Genomic DNA, 24,176 nt, shown 5'->3' with positions numbered 1-24,176 from the left:
TTCATAATAATGACACGCACGACTATGTAGACGGATTTTGTTTTAAAAGTATATATTTTTATGAATTCGTGTATTCTCATCAGCAATGCTTAGGAAGAATGAAGATTCTTTTTAGCATTTATTTTAAATGATAAATTATTTAAAATACAATAGTGACGGATACTCAAAAAGAAATGGATTTCCATTTATTAAATTAATTAGTAGAAGTACTTCCTAGAATATTTATTAGGTGTAAATAAAGAGCAAGGAACGATTTCACAAAGCTAGAAAAAAAGAAGCAGGAAAGATAGAGCGCTCAAGGATGGCTACTGCTAGACGCTTTAGAGGTTTGCCAGATGCAGGGGACTACCATGATATCTACCATACCTCTTACTGCGAGCCAATTGAGAATCTACAACTCCCAACTATATTGCATCGCTTATAATACAACTTATGATTAACGACGTCGAATATACTAGACAGTTTATGTTTCCACGTGACCTCAGCGGTAATTGGATTTTGTTTATTCAATTTGTATGAGTATTCCAACCATATTCAGTCGCGTGGACTGAATTAATAATAAAAAAATGACCATTTCGCCCTCAAACTAAGACAGGATACATAAATCAAAAAGATTACTTTTTGTTCAAAATTTCTGTATCAAAGTCTGCAAATAATAGTTCATATCATATAAAATTCAATATTTTAATTAAAACAAGGTCATGAAATAAGATTAAATGATTATTCCGTGTCCAATATATTATACATTTTATAATTTTTATATTTCCGATTTTAAAAGAGTTTGATTTGTTGTTCATTGTAGGCCCTCTGGACTCAAAACTATACCAATAAAAATGTACAATTAAAAAAAATTGTAAATTAAAGTATAAAAATAAAAAAAATTATATTTGAGTCTCGTACATCAAACATGGATTAGATTTTGATTTATGGGTTCGCGTTAGGTCACGTTTTTAAATATTATTCATTATTATGCTTAGGCTAATTGGTTGTACATTTTGAAAATCTTAAACACAGCCATAATATATTATTGTCTGTGGGTGTACAGTGAGTTAACTTGTGGTTAATAAATATTTCAAACATGACAAATACCATATTTAAAAATTCAAACGTCAATTTTCAGCGGTTTTAAGGTTTCTGTTTAAATTTGGTAAAAAATACAAGATTTTAAACCACCAAAAGTAAAACTTATGTTAACAAGTACAAAAAATTGTATGTATTGAGTCCTTTTTATACAAGGATATTTTTGGTTAATTTTAACGAACAATACGAACTCATTATTTCAATTTACTATTTGGTTATATTTTTACGGATACCAGTAGGCGCACGCCGGTATGGGAGACAAAAATGAAATATTTTCAGCGAGACTCGTTAAGGCAGTTATATGGGATATCGCCCTGCAAACTTTTCTTGCTACGCTATTAGTGTTTATAATTCAAATTGATGTAATACATCCTTTATCATGGATTGCATCAACATTCGAAGACATCATAAGCTGGAAGATGCTTCTCAACGTTATCCTTCTTGGATTAGTTTCATTCTTTCAAGCTTACATTTACGGTAAATACTACACAAGCCCCGTGCCAAAGTATTTTACAAGATTTTCAATGTTCCTAAATATCTTTACAACACAAAATCTTGTATTTACTCTGCTATATGCTTTAAATGGATATTTCACTCTGATTTTGTATTCATCTCTGGCTAAAAGTAACTTCAATGTTTTAAAAAAGATGTGTGAAAACAGTGATGGACAGTGTCTTAATGAGCAGAGTCTCTTTTTGCAACTGGGAGGAATGTGGATAGGACTGTTTTATTTTCTTAGTGCACACATTTTTAATAAAACTGTGTTGACATTTCCACATATTTACCAAGACAAATTTCAGCAAATGAAACTGGTCATTACAAATGTAGTAGCAACAGGATTTCAGAGGTCTATGAAACCAGTTGGTTATTTCTGCATGTTTTACTATTTTTGGGGTAACAAACCAAGGAGTGTGGTATCAGATGTGTACAGTATTTACTTAGAAGATCCACCACTAGATAATATTATTAACATGTTTGGTTCTGGTATTTGGATTGGACTATGGTTTTATGCAAGTCTGTTCTTCATTTCTGTTAATGCTATGAGAGCAGTATTTAATATAGTTCTAACAGAACCAATGGTTTTTTCTATTGAATCAGATAAAAACTTGACCCTTTGTAGTGCACTGGCTCAGAAGTCACAATTCACTGGATTTCTTGGTGCACAAGACTTTAAAATTCTTGCCATGACAGATCATTCAAGAAGACTTCAGATATTTACCCTATCCCAGCCAGGTGGTCATCCTAGAAACTGGAATGGTCTCTTAGAGAATAGTTTAATTATAATAAAAGAATTTAGCAATCAGTTAGAAGCTATTAATTCTGACAGCAATGTAAATGGGATAAAAGATGTGAGTAAACGGAACCTCTTTAATGAATCTCCAAAATCATCACCCATTGGATATTCAGGATCATTACGCAACATGGCTTCTTATCCTCAAGCATTGGATATAAAGAATATTCAAGAAAATAAAGAAGAAAACACATTTGTTATTGCAATAAAGAATGAGTATAATAATTTTGTACAGAGATTGTGCCAGAAACCAGGCATTCATTACTTCTTTGGGGAATTAACGGACACCAAGTTGAAATTTATTTTGCTGCAGGCACAGCCCGTCATGTGGATCTGTGAGGGTTTAGCTCATATAGTAGCCTATTCACTGAAAGAAGATAAATATGGAGTTGTGCAAAATGATCTACCAATAATTCTATCTGCTTTAATAAATTTAAAGCAAAACTTAGAAAAATTGTCTAAGCCTGGTCTCATACCAAGGAAACAGATTTTGAATGATAGCTTTGCCATACGATCAAAGACAGCTATTCTGTCCGTGGTGAAAAGAAGCATTTATAAAATTGTAATAACATTTTCTAAATACATTCATGAAATACCACTAGACCCGGATGTTCAATTGGCAATTCAGCCATTTTTAGTTTGTAAAGAACCATAATAGTGTTTGTATTTAAGGATAATTAAATTATTTTTGTACTGCCTGTTGTTTAAAATTGCATTAGCTTTAAATAAAATAATAAAACAAAATCTATTTATTAAATTTTTATTAAATAATCTTCAACATATAATACTAATAAATCACACCTCAAAGAGATGAGAAAATTACCTATTTTACATAACCAGACTTCACCTAATAAATTTCTATTTATGTAGACAATTACATTTTTTACTTTAATTAACAATTCCTATTGGAGGATCATATATAATCATATTAGAGAAGAGTGTCTTCATCTCTTAAATCACCACTTAAAAGTGTATGTTGGCTGGCAGCGCCCAGCAGAGCAGTTCGTTCAGCTGATGAAGTTACAGAGTCACAACTCAAAGATGCTGAAACAATAAATAGATTTAAAAATAAATATTTTTATTGGTAGACAAATGAAGAATAAATAAGACTAGATGAGAAATGCAATAGAGAAAGAAAAAAACAGTTACAATACAGAAGCATTCCACGAGAAGTGCGAATATAAAATTGTATATGAAATACAACTAAAAATGTTATTAAATATGTATATGATAATGTGACATGGCTTGAACCCCATTTTATTTTAAATATTTAAATAACTTTTCTATATTGAATAAATTAGTTCAAAATCTAACCTAAGAAGGATATAATTATGAATCAGTAAAGTTCTACACACAATATTCTCGTGAAATGCACGAAAGCAAGCGAAGAGTGGGTAGGAGTAGGAAAGAGTCGGGGGTAATAAGGGTATTGCGGGTACATACGAAGATCGTTTTACCATCGGGGCTGGCGCGCGGCGTGGCAGCCATTGACCGCGCGCCTGGGGATTCCGACATAGACGCCTGGAGGCTGTAGCTCTCTCTGAAAATATTAGGGCATTTACTAACTTACGCTTACTAAGGCCCTGTACAAACGATAGTGGTGTGTACGACTACAGAATTTTAAAGAAGTTACATTGTGCAACTTATCACGTATCAGAGTGGACATATCACTATTGATTGATCTTTTTCAGCAAAACTTGAAAATAAAACATGAAATTTTTGATTTTGATATCCTGTTTAAATTCATTTATGTTCCAAATTCAAAATTGGAATATTATATGATAAATATATTACTACTAGATTTACAATAAATATTGTAGTTTTATTTATAATACAATATTTTGATAGATATGTACACCTTTACATTGCAAATGTTTTTATTTAAATCATTTAACTAATTCGTATTCGTTCTATTTGCCTGATATAAATCGCATTATGTAATGAGGCAGATCGAAGCATTTTATTTGTATTTTCTTATGCAATTTAAAATATTACTTATTTTACAAATTTTGTAAAATAAATAATTTATCTATGTTCACCTGTATCCAGAGGTTGATGAGGTCTGTGATATCTCGCTGTCATAAGATGTATCTGTATGAGTGGCGGTAGGTGGCAATAAGCCCGGCCACGCCCGACGCAGGGGCGTAGATTCAGGTCCCGGAGATGAACAAGAGTCAGATTCAAGTCTGATAGGAGCGAGCTGGAAATGTGTTTATATTAGAACATTTCATGAGACAGTCCAAATATATATATATATATAGTATACATATGTATATGACTGATGCGATTGTAATTGTCTCTGTATAATAAATAAAAGTTAGTACTAAGTGGTAATAACAGAAGTCTTACATGAGGTTTGATAAAAAATAAACGACTCCAAAATGCAATAAGTTGTTTATGGGGTTATTTCGAGACTGATTATCAAGATAACAAGTCGAGTTGATCCTCCATTCTTTGAAGTCGGTTAAGTAGGACAGTAAATTCAAGTTTTTATATTTTTATTTCAGATTTTGTATATTTATACATATATATTACAATACTAGAAAATGTAAAAAAACTATATTTGTTAATTTTCGTTGAGTAATTATGTCTTCATAGATATGTGATAACACATTCTTATTTGATTGGTTAAAAGCCTATTGTTACAGTTTTAAATTATTAAAATACCCACGTCAGGTTTAGAATTCCTACTGCGCCGAAATTTAAATGTCTTCTTGGAAGGTCCATGTGACCTTTGGAGGCGAGGTCTCTCTTCATCCAAAGGATCTTCTCCGCAGGAGTCACCCATTGATAATGGTGATAGTGGTGTTTGAGATGTCTCCCCTAAAGCCACAAGTTAAAAAAAATGTAAATATTGATCTATATCATTATATATAGAAAAATCTAAAGAGGCGGAAAATTTTATTGCTGAGCCAAAATCGATAAAACTGGGATTGTTTCTAAGTTGTAATATACCATAAATCATCTTGAAAATATAATTTCAAGAGGTGTCACACCATTTTTCCTGTATGAAGTTTGACATAACTGATAGCATCCAAAAGTTAAGAGAAACAAAACTCACGAATATAAAACAATTATTAATAAACAAAAATTTAAATGACTATATACATAACATTTCTTTCACTAAAATAAATCAAATTCATTGCAGTTCACGACGCCCTCATAATTTTATTCTACCTAGATACAGAACCAATTACGGCAAAAAAACATTGAGCGTTATACTTCGCCTTAAAGGCAGGCCATTGAAGAGATATCTATCTATCTATGTAGAATAAAGAGTCAATTTGCGCTAAGTCTCGACTGCGGAAATTGGAATAACATACCAGTGTTAAGTTTAAATTCCACTGAAGAACCGAACCGTAACTTTTGCGCATTTGTATAGGTCGGGCCGGCTTTCTGTTCACCATTCAATCCAGGGCCTGAAATTTTTTTGAATTGTTACCATGGTAACGTACCATACGTAGTCCACGATTATTAATTTAGAAAAAACTGCTAAGACAATAAAAGTCATATCACTTATATTAATTTTATAAATAAAGTTTAATAATAAATCATTTATTTGCAAGAAAGTGGTGTATTTATTAAATATGGCCTTTAATATCTTACCGTCTGTGCGACCATTGTTGGAGTCGTATTGTGGTACGTGTTGACTGGTTGTTGAACTGCTTGATAGCGATTCTGTATAATTCAATCTTTATTTATAAGACAATATACAAAGGCAAAAGACCATCGTTAAACAAAATAAACGAAACATGAAACATAGTCTAAAGTCTAAATAATTCTAGTTTAACAACAAACATTTAACAATCATTATTTTATTAACTAAATAATAATATATAATAAGCTGTAAAAAGTCAAGTGACGTGTAGCAGTGGGGTATACTGGACTAAACTGGTTTTCAGGCTATATAAGCACGGCGCGCTGTATGGTCGGGTGCACTTCTTCGACGCTCGCACTAGATATAGGACGTTACTATTGTTGTTGAATTTGTGGTTAATTTCGTGTAATTTAATTTGGTTATTTTTAGTAATTTTATTTGTTAATTTCTTACTTCAGAAGTGGGATTCGTTCTCATTTCTGATTAGTTTAAATTAACGCCCACGTGGTTTTATTTTAGTCAGTTTGAAACGCGAGTGTTATATGTTTAGTAAAAATAATGGAGGGTAGGCGGCGAACACGTAAAAAAAGACGGTGTGCCCGTCTCTGGGCTTGAAGAAACGTTACAGTCGATATTAAACCGTCAACCGACGCAAGCGACTGAGCTATGTCCACCAGTGGTGTCACCACAACTGTGCTCAGCAACACCACCGCGAGGACATCGGCCCTTTGCACCGACATGCGCAACACCATCGGGTTTGCTGCTTTCTTCCGTAAGCAACACTCGTTACCACCTGGTACTGACGGTTCGCACAATGGTACTGAGAACGCTCCGGTGCCAAGTTCAAGCAGCGCATGCGAGTCAAGCACTGGTCTGGTACTTAATCAGGTGACCGACAAACTAGTAAGTGCGTTGAGCACAATTCTGGTAAGATCTAACTCCATTTATATTTCTAATTTTGATCCGTCTTTCAAATATTTCGATATATGGTGTGAGGAGGAAGACTCTGCGCGGTTGTCTAATTATTGAGATGACCGTGAGTGCTTATCTCTGATTGGATATGGTTTGAAAGGGGATGCTAAAGTGTGGCTAAATGAGTGGCTTAGTAATGATCATAGTTGAGAGACAACATACTCTGATAGTTATCTCATGTATTGCGTGTTGTACGAGGAATGAGTGAAAAGTTAATTGTCGCAGTAGTTATTCGGGGTATTAAGGACCCACAAGTTCGCGCCGCCGCGACTTGTGCTAATTTATCATCGGAAGGCTTAGTTAAATTCCTCTCATTATATACCAAGCCCCTAGAACCGCGCTCTATAATACAAAATCACGTTAAAAGGCCAAATTTGCGAGATAATTTCTGAAAACGAGATAATTTTCAGTCTAATATTAACTGTTCATGTTTCATGTAGGGAAATTGGTCATACACAAATTTTGTGTCCTAAAAAAACTAAGTATGAAACCGCACCAGAGACTCAATCTACAAACAATTCAAGCTTAGATAAAAGGCAGTTTTCTAATATCAAAATTATTTGCACATTTTGTAAGAAGATAGGACATAAAACGGAGGACTGTTTTGTTCGACAGCGTTCCGAGTCGAGCGGTAGGCTAAATGTTAACAACCAGATAAAATTAAATAAAAAAAATCGACACCACTCCCGAGATTCGTAACACCTGAGGGTCACTATGAGTACATAAAGATGCCATAAGAATTAGGCAATGCACAGGTTGTATATCAACGAATTATATCAAATACGTTACGATTTTACATAGATTCAGGCAGAGCCCTTGTGTGTTGTAATTGTGTATATGACGTATTATATTATTGTGTATAGTACGTACCTAGTAAAACAATAGAAGAGGGTTTAGGTACATTACATGATGTGTCAGAGATGGGGGTAAGGGTAAGGGTTCAGGCAGGCTTTTTCATTAATAAAAAAAAAATGTAACTTTCAGACTACGGAGATCGAGTATCTATGCCGAGTCATTAGCAATGGTCAAGATATGAAGACATCGTGCATTGCTAGGTTGACTCGCAAGGGTGGGCATTTCAATGGCGGCGATTTTGCATTTGTGCCAAGCTGTTGGTAAGCTAGACTCCTGTATGCGCGGACCATATGTGGTTTTAGCGACGTTGTCGCAGGACAGATATGAACTAAAATTAGTCGCTGGTTCTTATGGTAAAGCTGCCGCGGAATACATGTTGCCCTGGCGCGGGGAATGGACCCCTGATGTGTGTGCCGCATTCTTTGAGAGTAAGTAATTTTTACTTGCCTTTTCAAAACTTATGTATGTTGATAAATGTTTGTGAAAACTGTCATTTTATTAGAACTGCTTATCATATAGGTAGTACCTATTTTGGTAAAGACCTGCGGGAGTCTTGTGTGATAGTAATGGAGTCGCTCTTACTATCAATAGCAATGGATTCGCTCTTGCTTAGTGTGATGTACAGTAATGGAGTCGCTCTTACTGTTAAAGCAATGGAGTCGCTCTTGCTTAGTGTGATGTACAGTAATGGAGTCGCTCTTACTGTTAAAGCAATGGAGTCGCTCTTGCTTAGTGTGATGTACAATAATGGAGTCGCTCTTACTGTTAAAGCAATGGAGTCGCTCTTGCTTAGTGTGATGTACAGTAATGGAGTCGCTCTTACTGTTAAAGCAATGGAGTCGCTCTTGCTTAGTGTGATGTACAGTAATGGAGTCGCTCTTACTGTTAAAGCAATGGAGTCGCTCTTGCTTAGTGTGATGTACAGTAATGGAGTCGCTCTTACTGTTAAAGCAATGGAGTCGCTCTTGCTTAGTGTGATGTACAGTAATGGAGTCGCTCTTACTGTTGAAAGCAATGGAGACGCTCTTGCTATGTAAAAAAAAAAATGAACTAATGTTGTGTCGAAAGTAATGGATGCGCTCTTACTTTCGATGAAGTTATGTTAATTTAACGTTATAATAACAAAAATCATGTAATTTTTAGGTGGCGCTGATGATGACGATAGTCCTTCACCACAACCATCGCACGTGATACAAGAGTCATCAGCAGGTCAAATTTCAACATGCCAACCTGCCTATCATCACACGGGCGAGGACGCACCGTCGTCAGGAGAGGCCGAATAAGCTGTAAAAAGTCAAGTGACGTGTAGCAGTGGGGTATACTGGACTAAACTGGTTTTCAGGCTATATAAGCACGGCGCGCTGTATGGTCGGGTGCACTTCTTCGACGCTCGCACTAGATATAGGACGTTACTATTGTTGTTGAATTTGTGGTTAATTTCGTGTAATTTAATTTGGTTATTTTTAGTAATTTTATTTGTTAATTTCTTACTATATTTTATTCAAATATAAAAAAATCTATAGTTTTCCAACTAGGATTATCTTGTATTGGGGTAATAATAAAATAATATTATTTTCATTAAATTTCCATCTAAAAAGTTTACAGAGAGAGACAAAAGTCCATACTAAGTTTTTTGTCTCTGTCTGTAAAATCCTTTATGCTGTGAGGAAAAGAGAAAGATCTAGTTAACATTTTTAAGAAAAAAGTATGAGTATACCTCTTTGAGCCGCAAGTGTAGCCGGCGGATGGTCAGGCGTACGTGGCAGTCCAGCACGCCCCACCAACATTGATATGAGAGATGGCCGGTGCTGTTGTTGCTTCTCTGTGAGATTACGTGGAAGAGCCTCAGATGCTCGTTTACCCCCACTCTGTCCTATACTTTCCGCTATTTGCTCTGAAATTGAAGATTTTATTTATACATAGTTTAGAATATAATATATTAATATATTTACCTTTGGGGCCGTTCATAAACTACGTTCGCATACAAGGGGGGGAGGGGTCTGGCCGAGTGTGACAAGATGTGACAAGGGGGGAGGGGGGGTATAGGGCAGCGTGACGTTCGCCGTTTATTACATGACATGAGCGCTCACAACGGGTTTCTTTGTTTTTCCAATACTTGAGAGAGTAACGTTTCCACGTACCCTGCGCTCTCGATTCAGTAACAAATGAAAATACTATTTCTCTAGAATTTATCATACTCAGTAGGGGGGGGTCTTAGTTTTTGTGACGAAATATTTCTAGGGGGGTCACAAAAAGTGTGACACAGCGTGACAATGGGGGGGGGGGGGGGGGGTCAAAAAAGGTTGATTTCAGTGTGACGTATTTTATGAACGGCCCCTTTTTCATTTATTACGTATAATAATTAAATAGACAAGAGGAGATCGAGATCCAGTTGTCCGAGAATACGTCGTTAACTATTTAAAGAAAAACACTTTTTTAACGGATTAAACTTATGTATTATTGCAAACTTATAATTATTTACACATAACTTTAAATCTAGCCGACTTTTTACAGCGTGCGTGGTCACGGTGACTGAAGACAAAAGGTGTTAAATGTCAAAAAGTATATTATTGCGGATACAATATAAATTATATATATATATTATAATTATTAAGTTACCATCGGTTATAAAAGGAGAACAAAGTTATGCCCGGTTCAAAAAGCTACTAAAAGCTCGCACAGTTAATACATACAAATAAGTGATTAAATATCTATATATAAATAAAGCAATACACCCCATTTAGATTAGATTTACACCGCTAAAGTTTAAATATTAATTATTAATTACTTCTATTAGACAAAAACAAATAAAACCCAATAGGTACATAAGATGTTTTATGAACCCATATAAATCATATAAATGTATTTACCTAAAATATCTAAATAGAACAATAAACTAAAAATAAAATAGTCTTATTAAATATATATTTAATATAATATAGTATAATATAAAATAATGTAATATAATATAATATATAAATATATATATAATAAAATAAATAATGTATAAATATAAAAAGTAATTAATATAAACCTGTTATATCAGGCTATGCCATCAATGCCACATCTAGTAATAAATCCAATCCAAACACCTATGTTTTTGCTTGGTTGACCGTTTCGAGTTTGTTGTGTCTACCTGCATTTTTGTTGCTGTTTTTGCTTTGTGAATTTTTGTATAGGTACCTTCATCTGTGCGTTCTAGTAATAATTATTTAGTCTTAGTTTGTAATGTTTTCTCAGTAAGCGATTTTTTAAATTCATATGAGAAATAAAGTTATTCTAACCGTATATAAATATACTACATTCTTATAATACTCGTGTATTATATATTTAATTATTATATTAGATGAATTATTATAAAAATAGCGAGGTTCATGCTTTTCTTGTCCTGATTATAAGATTAGATTTCTGTCCTAGACATCTAGGCTATGTTATCACTTAACTAATATATTTTTATATATATAGTTAGTAACAGAAATACTTACCGAATTTATAATGATCGTGAGTGTCTCTCATAGTCCTAAGTTCTCTAGCGAGTTCAGCGAGTAAGGCGCCGCGTGCTCGTGCGGCCGGTAGTTTGAGGCCGCGTACACGTTCGCGTACAACAAACTGCATGTGACGCTCGTGGTCACCGATTGGGGGCTGGGATAGCTGATTAGATAATTTATATAAATATCATGTTTTGTTCTTAAAATGTTATTAATGATTCGCAATAATAAACATATAAATGCACTTATTAAAATTATAGGTACTGTATATAGACAAAATATATAATAATATTTTATAAAAACGAGAGTATTGTAATGGTTGGCAGCTATGCTGTAAATTATTAAATAAATAAAAATAATTTTATAAGCGTAGACTTAATGTTCTAGCATAAGTCAAGAGAGCTACAAATTATAATTATAGCAAAAAATATTAATACTATGAGCTAAAATATTCTAAGTAATGAAAAAAACAATGTATTAATTCAGTAGTACGAGAACTAAAGGATAACTAGGAGTCTAAGAGAAAATTTTCATTGTTTAGATATATTGAAACTTTTCCCAGTCTTTTACGACATAATAAAACATACTCAATCACAATACCTTATGCAAAATAAAGGGCTGTAGCAGAACATACAAGGGCGTACGATAGGCCACAGTATGTTCAAGGAAGTCCCAAAGGTGATGCGAGGCCTCATTGCGTCGACCGAGATCGCGTATCGCACGTGCAATACGTCCCCACTCAGAACAAAGTTCGCTCGTGAAACATGCACATAGTACTTTCAGCGCTGAAATAATGCAAAGTTTTATTTTAATTTATGACGCATATATATGACGCATAAATACCCATTTGTGTACACAAAAAAGATTTGATTTACAAAATAATTTAAAAAAAAATATTGTGAGAATTTTTTTTAATTTTATGATTAAATATAATTTTAAGCTAGCCTACTAATACTATAGTACGGACGCGGAGCACGAAGAATTTCGTAGAATGACCCCTCATCTTATGTCTTTGTCGCTCGCGCATAAACATATTGCCGTTGCGCTCACACAGATGCAGTGACCGCCGTATTCAGAGATTGTAAACCTTTTAGTCATAACCATAAAGACATGCGGTGGTGCACATGTACTTTGGTTTGTTTTGTTATAAGTAGTATATATGTTATAGTATAGTATATAAGTAGTAACGTATCTGGCGAAACATCTGATAGTTCATCAGAAATAGATGCCTCTGACTAAAATTAAATGTTTTTTTTAAGAGTATTTCTGTTTTTTTTACCAAATCTTAGTCGCAATCATAACTTTTCCTTTTTATAAATCCATCAAGCCGTTTAGACTAAACAAAAATCAAAGCTACCGTTTTTAATATTCGTACTTATAAAAAAAATGTTTTTAAGCACTGGCAGTAGGCCCAAAGGTCATTGTCCGAAATTCTTCGTGCTCCGCGTCCGTACTATAACAAAACATGATCTAACATATTCATTATTAATGTGAAATTGCTCAAAATTTATTCAGTAGTACTCATACCAAGAAAAGCAATACGATAAAGTTGATTGGACAGCCTTGTCGTATTCCTTGTATCGCGACTTCCGGTAAACGTCAATGAGTTCACGCGTGCGTCAGCCGCGTTGAACTTGGCATTGACAGCTGCCAACTGCCCCGGAGGAGCAGGCGGACACAGTGCGTTGAGCACCACAGATACAATATAGCTAACGTCTGATTGACGAAGTGGTGGGACATCTAAAAATTAAAGATAACTTGTTATTTTTGTTTTCTTTGTATTCCTTGTAAACATGGAACAGAAAATCCAAGGAGGGTCGAAAGTCTTTCACCTGCCCGCATAATTTATAATTAATAATATTTGTGTTTTAGAACGTAAAAACCCGAAAGAACTGTATTTAGTTAGAATCATTTGTTATTAAAATCATAACTGATATTATTGATTTAAAAACATTACTACCTTTTCTCCCACTCCCGACTCGCAAGCAAAGAGGCATGAATAAATTCATAAGCATATTCTCAGTCTTTTCGGCCGATTGAAATATAGCGCTACCACCACACATTTGCTCCAACGAGTAACTATCCTGCAAGAATAATATCAATCAATTAAATATTAATCTTGATACATTTTACAACACGTTATACTCCAACTATCTATTACTAGCAAAGAATATCGAACAAGGAAAGAAAATCGACAAACGCTCTTTTAAATATTATATAAAATATAAGACACTTGAGAATGTTTACATACTATTTACATGTTAATAATAATATTAATAAAAATCACAACCGTTATGCGACAGACTTTCCATCTAAAGTTCTAATATTTACAGCTACTAAACGAATACATCAACCAATTTTATATTCAGCCTTTATTTTTTCCTCGATCTCACTTTCTCAATCTCTTAATCGATCTCAATCGCTCTCTCCCTTTCTTCGACTAAACCGCTGCACGTCTTCGTGACGTTCCGTTGTCAGAAGAAAACCTCACAAAAGTGGTTGCTAAATGTTAATAATTGTTTTTCTTATCAATTATTTGTTATTTTGGAATTAACAGTCAGGCATTAATTATTTAAATAGAAAATTACTCTTTGGGGCCGTTCATAAACTACGTTCGCATACAAGGGGGGGGGGGGGGAGGGGTCTGGCCGAGTGTGACAAGATGTGATAAGGGGGGAGGGGGGGTATAGGGCAGCGTGACGTTCGCCGTTTATTACATGACATGAGCGCTCACAACAGGTTTCTTTGTTTTTCCAATACTTGAGAGAGTAACGTTTCTACGTACCCTGCGCTCTCGATTCAGTAACAAATGAAAATACTATTTCTCTAGAATTTATCATACTCAGACGGGGGGGGGGGGGGCTTAGTTTTTGTGACGAAATATTTCTAGGGGGGGTCACAAAAAGTGTGACACAGCGTGACAATGGGGGGGGAGGGGTCAAAAAAAGCTCATTTCAGTGTGACGTATTTTATGAACGGCCCCTTTCGATAGAAAACTCTTAGAATTTTTTTTTTACGTATTACATGATTTAGTAGTACATACCCCAGTATTGATAACTTGCAATGCTATCAGGCGAACAACAGTGCTGCAGAAATGCGGCGGCGGCGGTTGGGACATCAGGGCCGCTGTGGCTGACGAAAGATTCTCTCCCGTATTGTTTTCCGATACTATTAACGCCTGAAATTTTTCACTGTATCAATTAAAACTATATAACTTTAACCACGGTACAATGAATAAAAGAACTATATGGAAAATATAAATATTTCATAATTGCGTTAAAATCCTTAAATTCCCTTATTCATAAAAAAATATCCAATTGCATCGTTTTCAATAAAGTACGTATCTTCTCTTTTGCTCACAGCGTAAATGCAATTTGGCAGAAAGAGATGAAAGATTACTTTGCCTAAAACAGTGCTAGATTTACCGCAAGAAATATCTAATATAATCACTTAAAATGCAAGCTTAGGAGATGATATGGATAATTATTTGTGATAATTTTAACTTCCAAATGCATTATGCAAATACTATTTTTAACCTTCTTTTCACATCAATGCAACATTAAATTTATTTAAAGACATCAATTTAAATATCATATTTTCTTCTGATTTATAAAACGATTAAACATTGGTTATTTATCAATATTAAATAACAAAAAAACGATATTTTTTGTAGATTTTCAAACAATCTCATCCTCACTGAAATACGTCGAATTAGCAATAAGCTTGCATGAGAAAAATATATATTTTTTAACCTGAACAGTATTTAGGAGTGTCTTGATCTGCTGCCAATGCATGATGTAGGGGCATCGTATCATTGTTTCGTAAACACCTTTCAGTAACACAGCTGCTGAATCCCAATCGGTATTTCTCTGGAATGTAAAAATTGCACGTTAAAATTACACATAACGATCCAACAGTACATAAACAAAACAAATAGGAATAGAAATGGGCGGCGGTATAACTTAACATCGGGTGAGCCTCCTGCCCGTTTGCCCCCTTTTCTATAAAAAAAAGTATATCCCTGTTAAATTCGTAATGACTCCATCAGGACCTTAATGTCGAGGACGTCATCATACCTGGAGCCCATGGGCAACGGCTCCACTAACACATGGCTATTCAACTTTCATGACACCAAAGGCCTTATAAAAAAATGAAAAGGACCATACCATTAAAAAAATAAGCAAGTACAACAGTGGTCAGTCGAAAAATATAGTTTAAAAGAACACAGTGCATTCCCCTTAATAGAGACTGTCAGTAGTTATTAATTATCCTTTTTAGTAAATTAGGTTAGATTTATCAGTCTTAAAGCAACAGGGCTCAGGGTTAGATCGTAACGTATTTGTACAGTTATAAGAGAAATAACTTCAAAAATCCATACTCAAGTACCAATGTTTAGTTTAAAAGTCAACGTTTAAAAGTAATGTTTTGCTACCCACTTTAAGAAAATTTAGAGGTGCTAATTTTATATGAAATTACCTTTAATTTTTTTGTGTTAAGTGAGACCGCCGCCCATGGACACTCACTTTGCCAGAATGTTCTCAAGTGTGTTGACTGCCTTTTGAGACACGCTCTTTTCTTCAAGGTTTATTTAGTTTATTAAAACTCTGTTTAAAGATCATATTGTTACGAGCTAGGGGATCGGATAGAAAACGCCGTCGATTTCTTCAAGGGTTTATTTCAATAAAATCTACGAGGAATTCGTTAACACTAATATCTGGAAATTACGCACAGAAAAGCACTAAAAACACACACAATGAAACACTGTCACTAATCACTTAAAACACTCAGTACTTTATCACTGGTATCACTTAATCGCACTTTTTCTCTTCGGTGTTTATCGCTTGGAATCGCATTCAAAACTGAACTGAGTGGTCGCGTTTTGGCTCGCTTATATATCCCTGGGAAGAATCTCGAACGATGTTTCCGATGTTTACGAGAACTTTCTAGGCGGGAGCGCTACTGAGTAGCGATCGCCTAATTCTAGAACGCGCGTACTTGCTATCTCTTTCGCACACTGCTGCGTGCTTGTCGTACGACGTTCTAGAGTTCTCGGTCTAGCTTCGAGAAGGTTCTTATCTTTTCTCTCTTTCGCGTATCAAACAGTGCTTGTCCCACACCTAGAAAATTCGTTCTAGAATATGCCTTCTTCAAAGGGTTATAACCAGGCCTGAAAACGCCTGAAAACGGGTCTGCCGAAAAGTGTACCATTCGTCTATACGTGTTCTGAAACCGACTGAAAAAATGTTTCAGCCTCCTGAAAACTAAGGCAACATTATGTAAATTTCGAATTTCTAATATGTGATTGACCCTCTCCTGAAACGGTCATAAATCATATTTCAGCCTGCTGAAAAGTTCTCTAAGTAGTGGAAAAATCTAAAAACATTGCAGTTGACCCGTCTTCGTAACACTACCCTCTCCTTAGACATGCTCGTCCCGAGCATCATCACTTCCTTTCATCATTATCCTTTTCCCTCGCGACCGAGTCTGCGAATCCTTATCGCCTGCACAAGCTTTACATTTCTTGATCCAGTCTTCTACATCTTCACGATAATTAATCCAGTAAAATATTTCTTTAACCTTCCTAAGAGTCCCTTTTACTCCTAAATGTCCACTAGATAACTCAATATGACACATTTCTAGTATGTCGCGAACCTTGGATCTTGGCACCACTAACTGCAAATGATCGCCTTGAGCATTTTTTAATTTGCGACATAACACTCCATTATGTAGAACTAAACTGTCCCATTCAGTCCAGTAACTCTTAGTAGTGTTACTTGTAGATGCAACTTCACTCCATTGTGGCTTGACAGCTGAAGATTTCATCCAGTCCAGAATTGGTTTAATGTCACAATCCTCTTGCTGTTCTATCTGCATCAACCTACCACCGAAATCTGAACGAATGGTATCTGTTCTAAGCATCCTCACGTGACCATCCCTTCCGTCCTGTTTGGTGACTTTTTCACTTGGCCTTGGAGACGCATCATCTGAACTCCTTATTAGCTCTCTTTCATGGATCGATAACATATCAGAAAATTTCTTTAATTGTTCCTCTGCCTTTGATAGGTGTATTGACAAGGCTTCCTCATAGTTATCCGGAAATGTTCGAACTGCGTTCAACTCTTGTTGTTTACTGGCCTGTCCGTCCACATCGATTACTCTACAGATGTCATAACCACAATTTGAAGAATTGCCTTTTAAGGAGACTTCCTGTTCTCCACACTTGAAGATCCCTTTTTCCAGATCTATTTTACATTTGTAAAACTTCATAAAGTCTAACCCGATTATACAGTCATCTACTATGTCAGCAAGAACTACCTTGTGTCTGTAAAAACGTTCACCAATCTTGAAGGTCGCGATACCTTCTCCCCGATCGGCTATGCGTTGACCCGTAGCTGTAACAAGATGTGCAATTCCTCTAGAAGGGCTTCTAGAAAATGTCTTCAGAAGTTGGTGTCTGATTACTGTTCGTGAAGCTCCAGTATCAAGTGTCACATTACACTTAGTTCCATTGACTTCCCCGTCGATGACTAAGGTATTTCCACGTCTAGCCTTTACATCACCTCGGAAGTCTTTCTTAGGGCACGAAAACCTCATGTGACCTACTTCCCCACAGATGTAACAGGTTGGCCCACGTTGACCAGTAGCTCTTTCCGTGACAGCCCTAATGCGGTAAGGTCGAGGATCTTTCTGAATCGCCTCTACCTCCAACGCATGGGCTAGAGCGTCCTTCAGGTTCTTGTGGTGACCAAGGTTCACTCTCAGCCTGACTTCACGATCTCTTATTCCATCTATGAAGGTTTGCACTAATATCTTGTCTGCTACATCTGGTAAGGATGCGTAAGCTTTCCTTACCAGCTTCTCTATTTCCAGACCCCATTCTTGCAAGCTCTCACTTGATCGCTGCATTCTCTCCCGTAATTGAGCCCTGTAAACTGGCTCTAAATGTGAGTCTCCATAACGTGACTCCAGGGCATTCAGCAGTCGCGTTAGCGTCACATCTCCTGTCATAACTTCCAACACGTCCAGGGCTTCACCTCGCAATCCCAACATAAGGACAGCCGCAGCCTGATTATCTTTCCAACCGTTTATCTTGCATAAAGCCTCAAACTGTACCTTGTAGGCGTCCCAAGAAGAAGAACCATTAAAAGTAGGTGCTTCCAGCGTTCCAGATGATTCCACAAATCCAGACATCTTAAGGCACTGAACCTCCTTTTCTAACTCAAGCAAGCGTTTCTCCTGTTCGGAAAACCTACTGTCCAGGTTTTCAAACTTTGATATTAGAGTCTCCGTTTTCTTTGTCTGCATCCCTGCATCTGCTGCAGACACTGTCACGAACTTCTCTTGACTCTCCCTTGGAGTAATTGGCATTTTTCTATCCCCAATTCTGACACCAAAATGTTACGAGCTAGGGGATCGGATAGAAAACGCCGTCGATTTCTTCAAGGGTTTATTTCAATAAAATCTACGAGGAATTCGTTAACACTAATATCTGGAAATTACGCACAGAAAAGCACTAAAAACACACACAATGAAACACTGTCACTAATCACTTAAAACACTCAGTACTTTATCACTGGTATCACTTAATCGCACTTTTTCTCTTCGGTGTTTATCGCTTGGAATCGCATTCAAAACTGAACTGAGTGGTCGCGTTTTGGCTCGCTTATATATCCCTGGGAAGAATCTCGAACGATGTTTCCGATGTTTACGAGAACTTTCTAGGCGGGAGCGCTACTGAGTAGCGATCGCCTAATTCTAGAACGCGCGTACTTGCTATCTCTTTCGCACACTGCTGCGTGCTTGTCGTACGACGTTCTAGAGTTCTCGGTCTAGCTTCGAGAAGGTTCTTATCTTTTCTCTCTTTCGCGTATCAAACAGTGCTTGTCCCACACCTAGAAAATTCGTTCTAGAATATGCCTTCTTCAAAGGGTTATAACCAGGCCTGAAAACGCCTGAAAACGGGTCTGCCGAAAAGTGTACCATTCGTCTATACGTGTTCTGAAACCGACTGAAAAAATGTTTCAGCCTCCTGAAAACTAAGGCAACATTATGTAAATTTCGAATTTCTAATATGTGATTGACCCTCTCCTGAAACGGTCATAAATCATATTTCAGCCTGCTGAAAAGTTCTCTAAGTAGTGGAAAAATCTAAAAACATTGCAGTTGACCCGTCTTCGTAACAATATATTAGAACGATTTCTTACCCGTATACTAGGTTTCTTAGCGATTTTCAAGAAGACTTTATCCAATCTCCTCAATATCATGATGAGAGCTGGCCTTAAGGCGTCATCAGCCCAGTCAGCCGCTGGTAGCACTTGCATCATGTAGCGTTGGAGACCACGGCAGCCCATGGATTCGGGATCATATGGCGACACCTTGAGTAATGAGTGGGCTATTTCTGCCAGACGCTATAATGTAAAATTAAGTTAAAAATGTTCACTCCTGCTTATAAAATTCTTTAAAAAAAATGTAGAAAATAATACCAGTCCAGTTTAATAGACTGGCAACGCACTCGCCAATAGAAAGGATACCTCTATAGGCGGCAGTTTAGTTTACCAGTATGGTTAACTAAGACTTATGAAGAATATTTTTTTTCCGTATATCGATATAGCTTAAATAGTTTTAAAGTAGAGATAGTTGTATATTTATTAGTTCACATAAAAATATATTCCTTTTTTTATTTTAAATAAAAATGTATTTTAATACTCACAGCATGAGATTTAGAATCCAATAGCTCTACTGGCTTGCCTTCGCTGCCACCACTGGCCTTAGAACCGTTCAATTCAATAAGTCGCGTACTGGCCCGGCCTATGAAGTCGCCGACCAGAGACAACAGAACATCTCGAGGTCGTCGATATTCGGCACGAACCAACTGCAATAACAGGAACACTTATAAAGAACTCATAAATAAAAAAATTGTACTTAAAGCAAATATAAATAGAAAAATTTGGTGGTTAAAGAAGCAACGTACCGTATACAACGTAACGTTACGTAACGTAACGTAACGAACGCATATATGTAACTGTAAGGGAAGTCTTATGTTTAAAGAACTTTAGAACTTTATTTCTCATTACAAAAACAGAAATATTTTATTTACATGAGAAACTTAATATTAATTTGTATATAGTATATACGAGCGAGATACACGTCGCCATTAGCCGTAACAATTTTAGTCAGCTATGTTCATTCTAACATGCATCTTTAATGCCTTTTTGAATTTGTCAAACACTCCAATATTGCGAATTTGAGATGGTAATTGGTTAAATAATTGCACACCCTCATACCTAATAGATTTCTTCAAATAATTTGTACGCGGCTTCGGTAAGATAAGCAAACTCGCTCGACGAGTATTGCGTGTCGTTGTGTGTTTGATTTTTTTAAACGACAAGCAGCTATGGATAGAGTTATTTAAAATTTTTTTTATCAAAATACAGGTGCTATATACATACAGTTGTTTAATTGTCATAATTTTGGTTTCTTGGTAGATTTTATTAGTCGGTGTTAAAAAATTGTATCTAAATAATGATTTTATTAATTTATTATGTAGTGTTTGTAAGTTAGAAATTATGTTTTTACATGCCGTACCCCATATTTCAATTAGATATATGAAATGTGGCTTGACTAAACAATTATAAATTAAATGACGTACGGATTGAGGAATACATTTTGATATTGACCAAAATCTGCCTATAAGTGATTTTAGTTTGGTAATTATGTGTGATATATGAAAGTTCCACTTTAAATATGTATCTATTCTAAGACCCAGATATTTTTCCCATTTTTTGTTAGTGATTTCAACGTCTTGAACTTTTAACGGTACAACAATAACAGGAAGACTTATAAAGAACTCATAAATAAAAAATTTGTACTTAAAGCAAATATAAATAGAATAATTTGGTGGTTGAAGAAGCAACGTACCGTATACAACGTAACGTAACGTAACGAACGCATATATGTAAGTGTAAGGGAAGTCTTGGGTTCGATAATCAACGAAACAACAAAGCTTTAACTTCTACAGCAGCAAAGTAAATGGCGTGGTCTCTACATGTTATATTTTAGTTTATACCAATTATATTTGTTGAAATAGTAATAGAGGGTAATTTTGCAAAAAAAAAGTTAAAATAACATAATTTCTACCCTCTTTTGGCAATAAAAATACATTTTTTTTTATTTTATAGGTATAAAGTTTGCTCACCTCGCTATCTTCAGCCCCGGTATAATCTGCGACCGGGGGAAGTCTGGAATGATCACTGACGTATCGGGAATGAGATTCGTCATCCAGAATGTCAAGTGTCATAAAAGGAGTGGCCGCGGTTCTAGGACAACCTCTTTGGGACGAGCCTTTGTGCTCTGGGGAGGTTCTGTATGGGCCGTTGTATGATCTGTATATGCAGGAGACAAGGATTTACGAACATTACTTTCTATAACATTATAGTTAACCCCCGATAATCCTACAAACATTTTGCAGGGCGGTGTCGGACTATCAAATTTCTCAGATGATAGAGAATAGAATAAAACAGAAAGAAGAAGACCGGATAGTCTGGATTTTTTACAAAAGAGTAACTTGTTAAAGTTACAGATCCAATGACAAGATTCTAAGTTATATGAAGTAAACGTCATATTTCATTATGTATATAAAAACTTAGTAAATCAAACAACACAATCGAGTTAACGTTTCACTATAACATTAAAGTTATTAGATATGTTTAGATCTGATTAATTTATCTACAACAATTTTATTATTAAATCGCCATTTCAAGGATAACTTACGTGCGTATAACGTAACGTAACGTAACATTTGAAATCCGATATATATAATGTTTGATTATTTTTTAATATTATATTAAGCAATAATAACAAAAATGTAATGAGCTGACTATACAGTAATCGCTCCTTTAACACGCTATCGTGTTTAATCTCATTACATCCGCGTAGTATGAAACGCGTTGTGTAAAAATGATTCACGTTTAAATTTAATCCTTAAAGGGGATAAATCGAATAATGAGAAAAAACTATGTTTGGAACGAAATATGTGCGTACAAATCATTATTAATGTACAGAAATATATAAATAATACGTATTTAATACTTGTATTACTAATATGAAAAAGGATTATAAAAGTAACGTGTTATAAGGGTATTTACTGCACTTACTTGGAGAGTCCCTCGCAGTTGTTAACCAACGTTTTGATAGCGATCGCCAACTGTTGTATGATCTCTTTCTCAGTCTTTCCTTCTCTGTTATACGTTGGGAGTTGTATTTGCTTCACATAACATGGTAAAATGGCTTCTAGAATAATCTGAAATACGAGTCGAATAAGAGGTAGTAAAATTAATATATAGCAATGTGATTAATTTCAATCCGTTAGTGGATATGAAAGAACTGTACTCTCGAAAACACAGTAAAAATACGAAACATACAAATGCTAGATCACTTTTATATTTTGTCATTGGAGACTGATAAAAAATTAGTTGATATATCGTTTGCTTATTTGATTTTTTAAAAGATATTTATGAAACAAGCTGATTGCAGCCACCTTTTAACAAAATTAAAATTTCAAGTACCGAGAAAAACGCGCAATCTGATTAACGAACCAAAATATCAATAGCCTCATACTTTGAAATCGATTTAGTCTTAATAATTTATGAATTACCAATTGTTAATTACTTAGGGTCCTTCAAACATAGAGAGTACAAATTCTTAAAAGGCCGGCAAAGCACTCGCGAGCCCTCTAACATCGAGAGTGTCCATGGGCGGTATCACTTATCAGGTGAGCCTCCTGCCCGTTTGCCCCCTGTTCTATAAAAAAAATAATGTAATTTTCTTTTCGTCTTTATTATGTTTGCCTATAAGTGTATATTACATTAAATATAACAATTATATTTTTCTTTAGTACGAATGTATCAGTATGCCGAGCGTTCCTAAGCTTTTATTTAAAAAAATCTGGTCATTTTAAATAAATTTAATATAAATTGAAACTAACTCGTTTTTGTTACGTGTACCTATAGTAGTCTATTTATACTTGTCTTAAATATCTGAACATGTTACAGAGAACAAAAATACTTACAAGCATTTGATATCCTCTCATACTCTCAGCAGAATATGAAACGACCATTACACAAAGACTAATACAGTCTAATACATTGACCATTTCCTCTTCATCACGATAGCAAAAATCTATAGGTTTCAGTGGCTTTTCCTCCTTGATTAATTCAGCTATGTGTAAGGGGTCAGGCGACGGTGTCTCCAAGCTTAGTAGAAGGTTAAATAGGCAGCTTGATTGAACCTATAATTATTCACAAATTAAAATTAATCTAGTCGCACCGTTTGAAGTATTCAGTCTATTTCATCATACCGCAAACAACATTAGATAGAAAGAGACGAAACAACTATAGAGCACAGAATATAGAACCGGACGAAACCACAAAATAATTTTATTGTTTTTTTAAATTTCGTGACAAAAAATGACTTATATGGCAATATTTCAATGTTTATGAATAAAAAATTATATCCGTCTTCACAGCCAGTCACTTATCAGATGGCATCACTCGAAACGTCAAGATATACAATGATACGATAAATTTAAAAAAAAGCTTTTTTTATAGTGTTAATATGCTTTTAGGACACAGGATAGTAAATCTTATATATAAAATTCTTGTGTCACGGGGTTAGTAACCGAACTCCTCCGAAACGGCTCGACCGATTCTCGTGAAACTTTGTGTGCGTATTGGGTAGGTCTGAGAATCAAACAAAATCTATTTTTCATCCCCCTAAATGTTAAGGGTTTTTTTAACGATACACCATACAAAAATACGTGCAACCCTAAATTTTCACCCCCCTACAATCATCCCTTATGTTTTTTTGTTAATTATAAACTTTAATTTTTTGGCAC

At 35.3% G+C, this 24,176-nt stretch overlaps 2 protein-coding genes and 1 long non-coding RNA gene across 6 annotated transcripts in view; 2 read left to right on the top strand and 1 right to left on the bottom strand.

Annotated features, from left to right (window-relative positions):
• Nucleotides 1-1,098: 1,098 nt before the first annotated feature.
• On the top strand, nucleotides 1,099-3,066 carry LOC110995289 (nucleoporin Ndc1). The gene has a single exon (XM_022262375.2). It carries the CDS (start codon nucleotides 1,332-1,334, stop codon nucleotides 3,024-3,026), a length of 1,695 nt encoding a protein of 564 aa, XP_022118067.2. The 5' UTR covers nucleotides 1,099-1,331; the 3' UTR covers nucleotides 3,027-3,066.
• Nucleotides 3,067-3,136: 70 nt separating this feature from the next.
• Nucleotides 3,137-24,176, bottom strand: part of LOC111001651 (protein unc-80 homolog) — a 51,788-nt gene continuing 30,748 nt past the window's right edge. For 3 of the 4 annotated variants that reach the window (XM_045632338.1, XM_045632340.1, XM_045632339.1), the window contains 18 exons: nucleotides 23,352-23,570; nucleotides 22,438-22,583; nucleotides 21,480-21,666; nucleotides 19,995-20,156; nucleotides 19,489-19,692; nucleotides 15,037-15,153; nucleotides 14,328-14,462; nucleotides 13,245-13,368; nucleotides 12,812-13,024; nucleotides 11,885-12,069; nucleotides 11,282-11,447; nucleotides 9,514-9,690; nucleotides 5,978-6,049; nucleotides 5,695-5,790; nucleotides 5,043-5,194; nucleotides 4,411-4,571; nucleotides 3,829-3,911; nucleotides 3,137-3,415 (listed from right to left, as the gene is read on the bottom strand). In XM_045632338.1, coding sequence (XP_045488294.1) covers nucleotides 3,300-3,415; nucleotides 3,829-3,911; nucleotides 4,411-4,571; nucleotides 5,043-5,194; nucleotides 5,695-5,790; nucleotides 5,978-6,049; nucleotides 9,514-9,690; nucleotides 11,282-11,447; nucleotides 11,885-12,069; nucleotides 12,812-13,024; nucleotides 13,245-13,368; nucleotides 14,328-14,462; nucleotides 15,037-15,153; nucleotides 19,489-19,692; nucleotides 19,995-20,156; nucleotides 21,480-21,666; nucleotides 22,438-22,583; nucleotides 23,352-23,570 — 2,715 coding nt within the window. In that variant the 3' untranslated portion in view covers nucleotides 3,137-3,299. Of the gene's footprint in view, nucleotides 3,416-3,814; nucleotides 3,912-4,410; nucleotides 4,572-5,042; nucleotides 5,195-5,694; nucleotides 5,791-5,977; nucleotides 6,050-9,513; nucleotides 9,691-11,281; nucleotides 11,448-11,884; nucleotides 12,070-12,811; nucleotides 13,025-13,244; nucleotides 13,369-14,327; nucleotides 14,463-15,036; nucleotides 15,154-19,488; nucleotides 19,693-19,994; nucleotides 20,157-21,479; nucleotides 21,667-22,437; nucleotides 22,584-23,351; nucleotides 23,571-24,176 lie in introns of all 4 variants that reach the window. The other variant, XM_045632341.1, reaches the window with a different exon arrangement.
• On the top strand, nucleotides 6,730-9,196 carry LOC123689997. Its single transcript, XR_006750837.1, has 3 exons — nucleotides 6,730-6,896; nucleotides 7,926-8,224; nucleotides 8,940-9,196. It is a non-coding gene; the product is annotated as an uncharacterized LOC123689997 (long non-coding RNA).

Source organism: Pieris rapae, chromosome 19 (assembly GCF_905147795.1).
Source record: "Pieris rapae chromosome 19, ilPieRapa1.1, whole genome shotgun sequence".
Classification (NCBI taxonomy): domain Eukaryota; kingdom Metazoa; phylum Arthropoda; class Insecta; order Lepidoptera; family Pieridae; genus Pieris; species Pieris rapae.
This window is presented reverse-complemented; position numbering and strand designations above follow the sequence as displayed.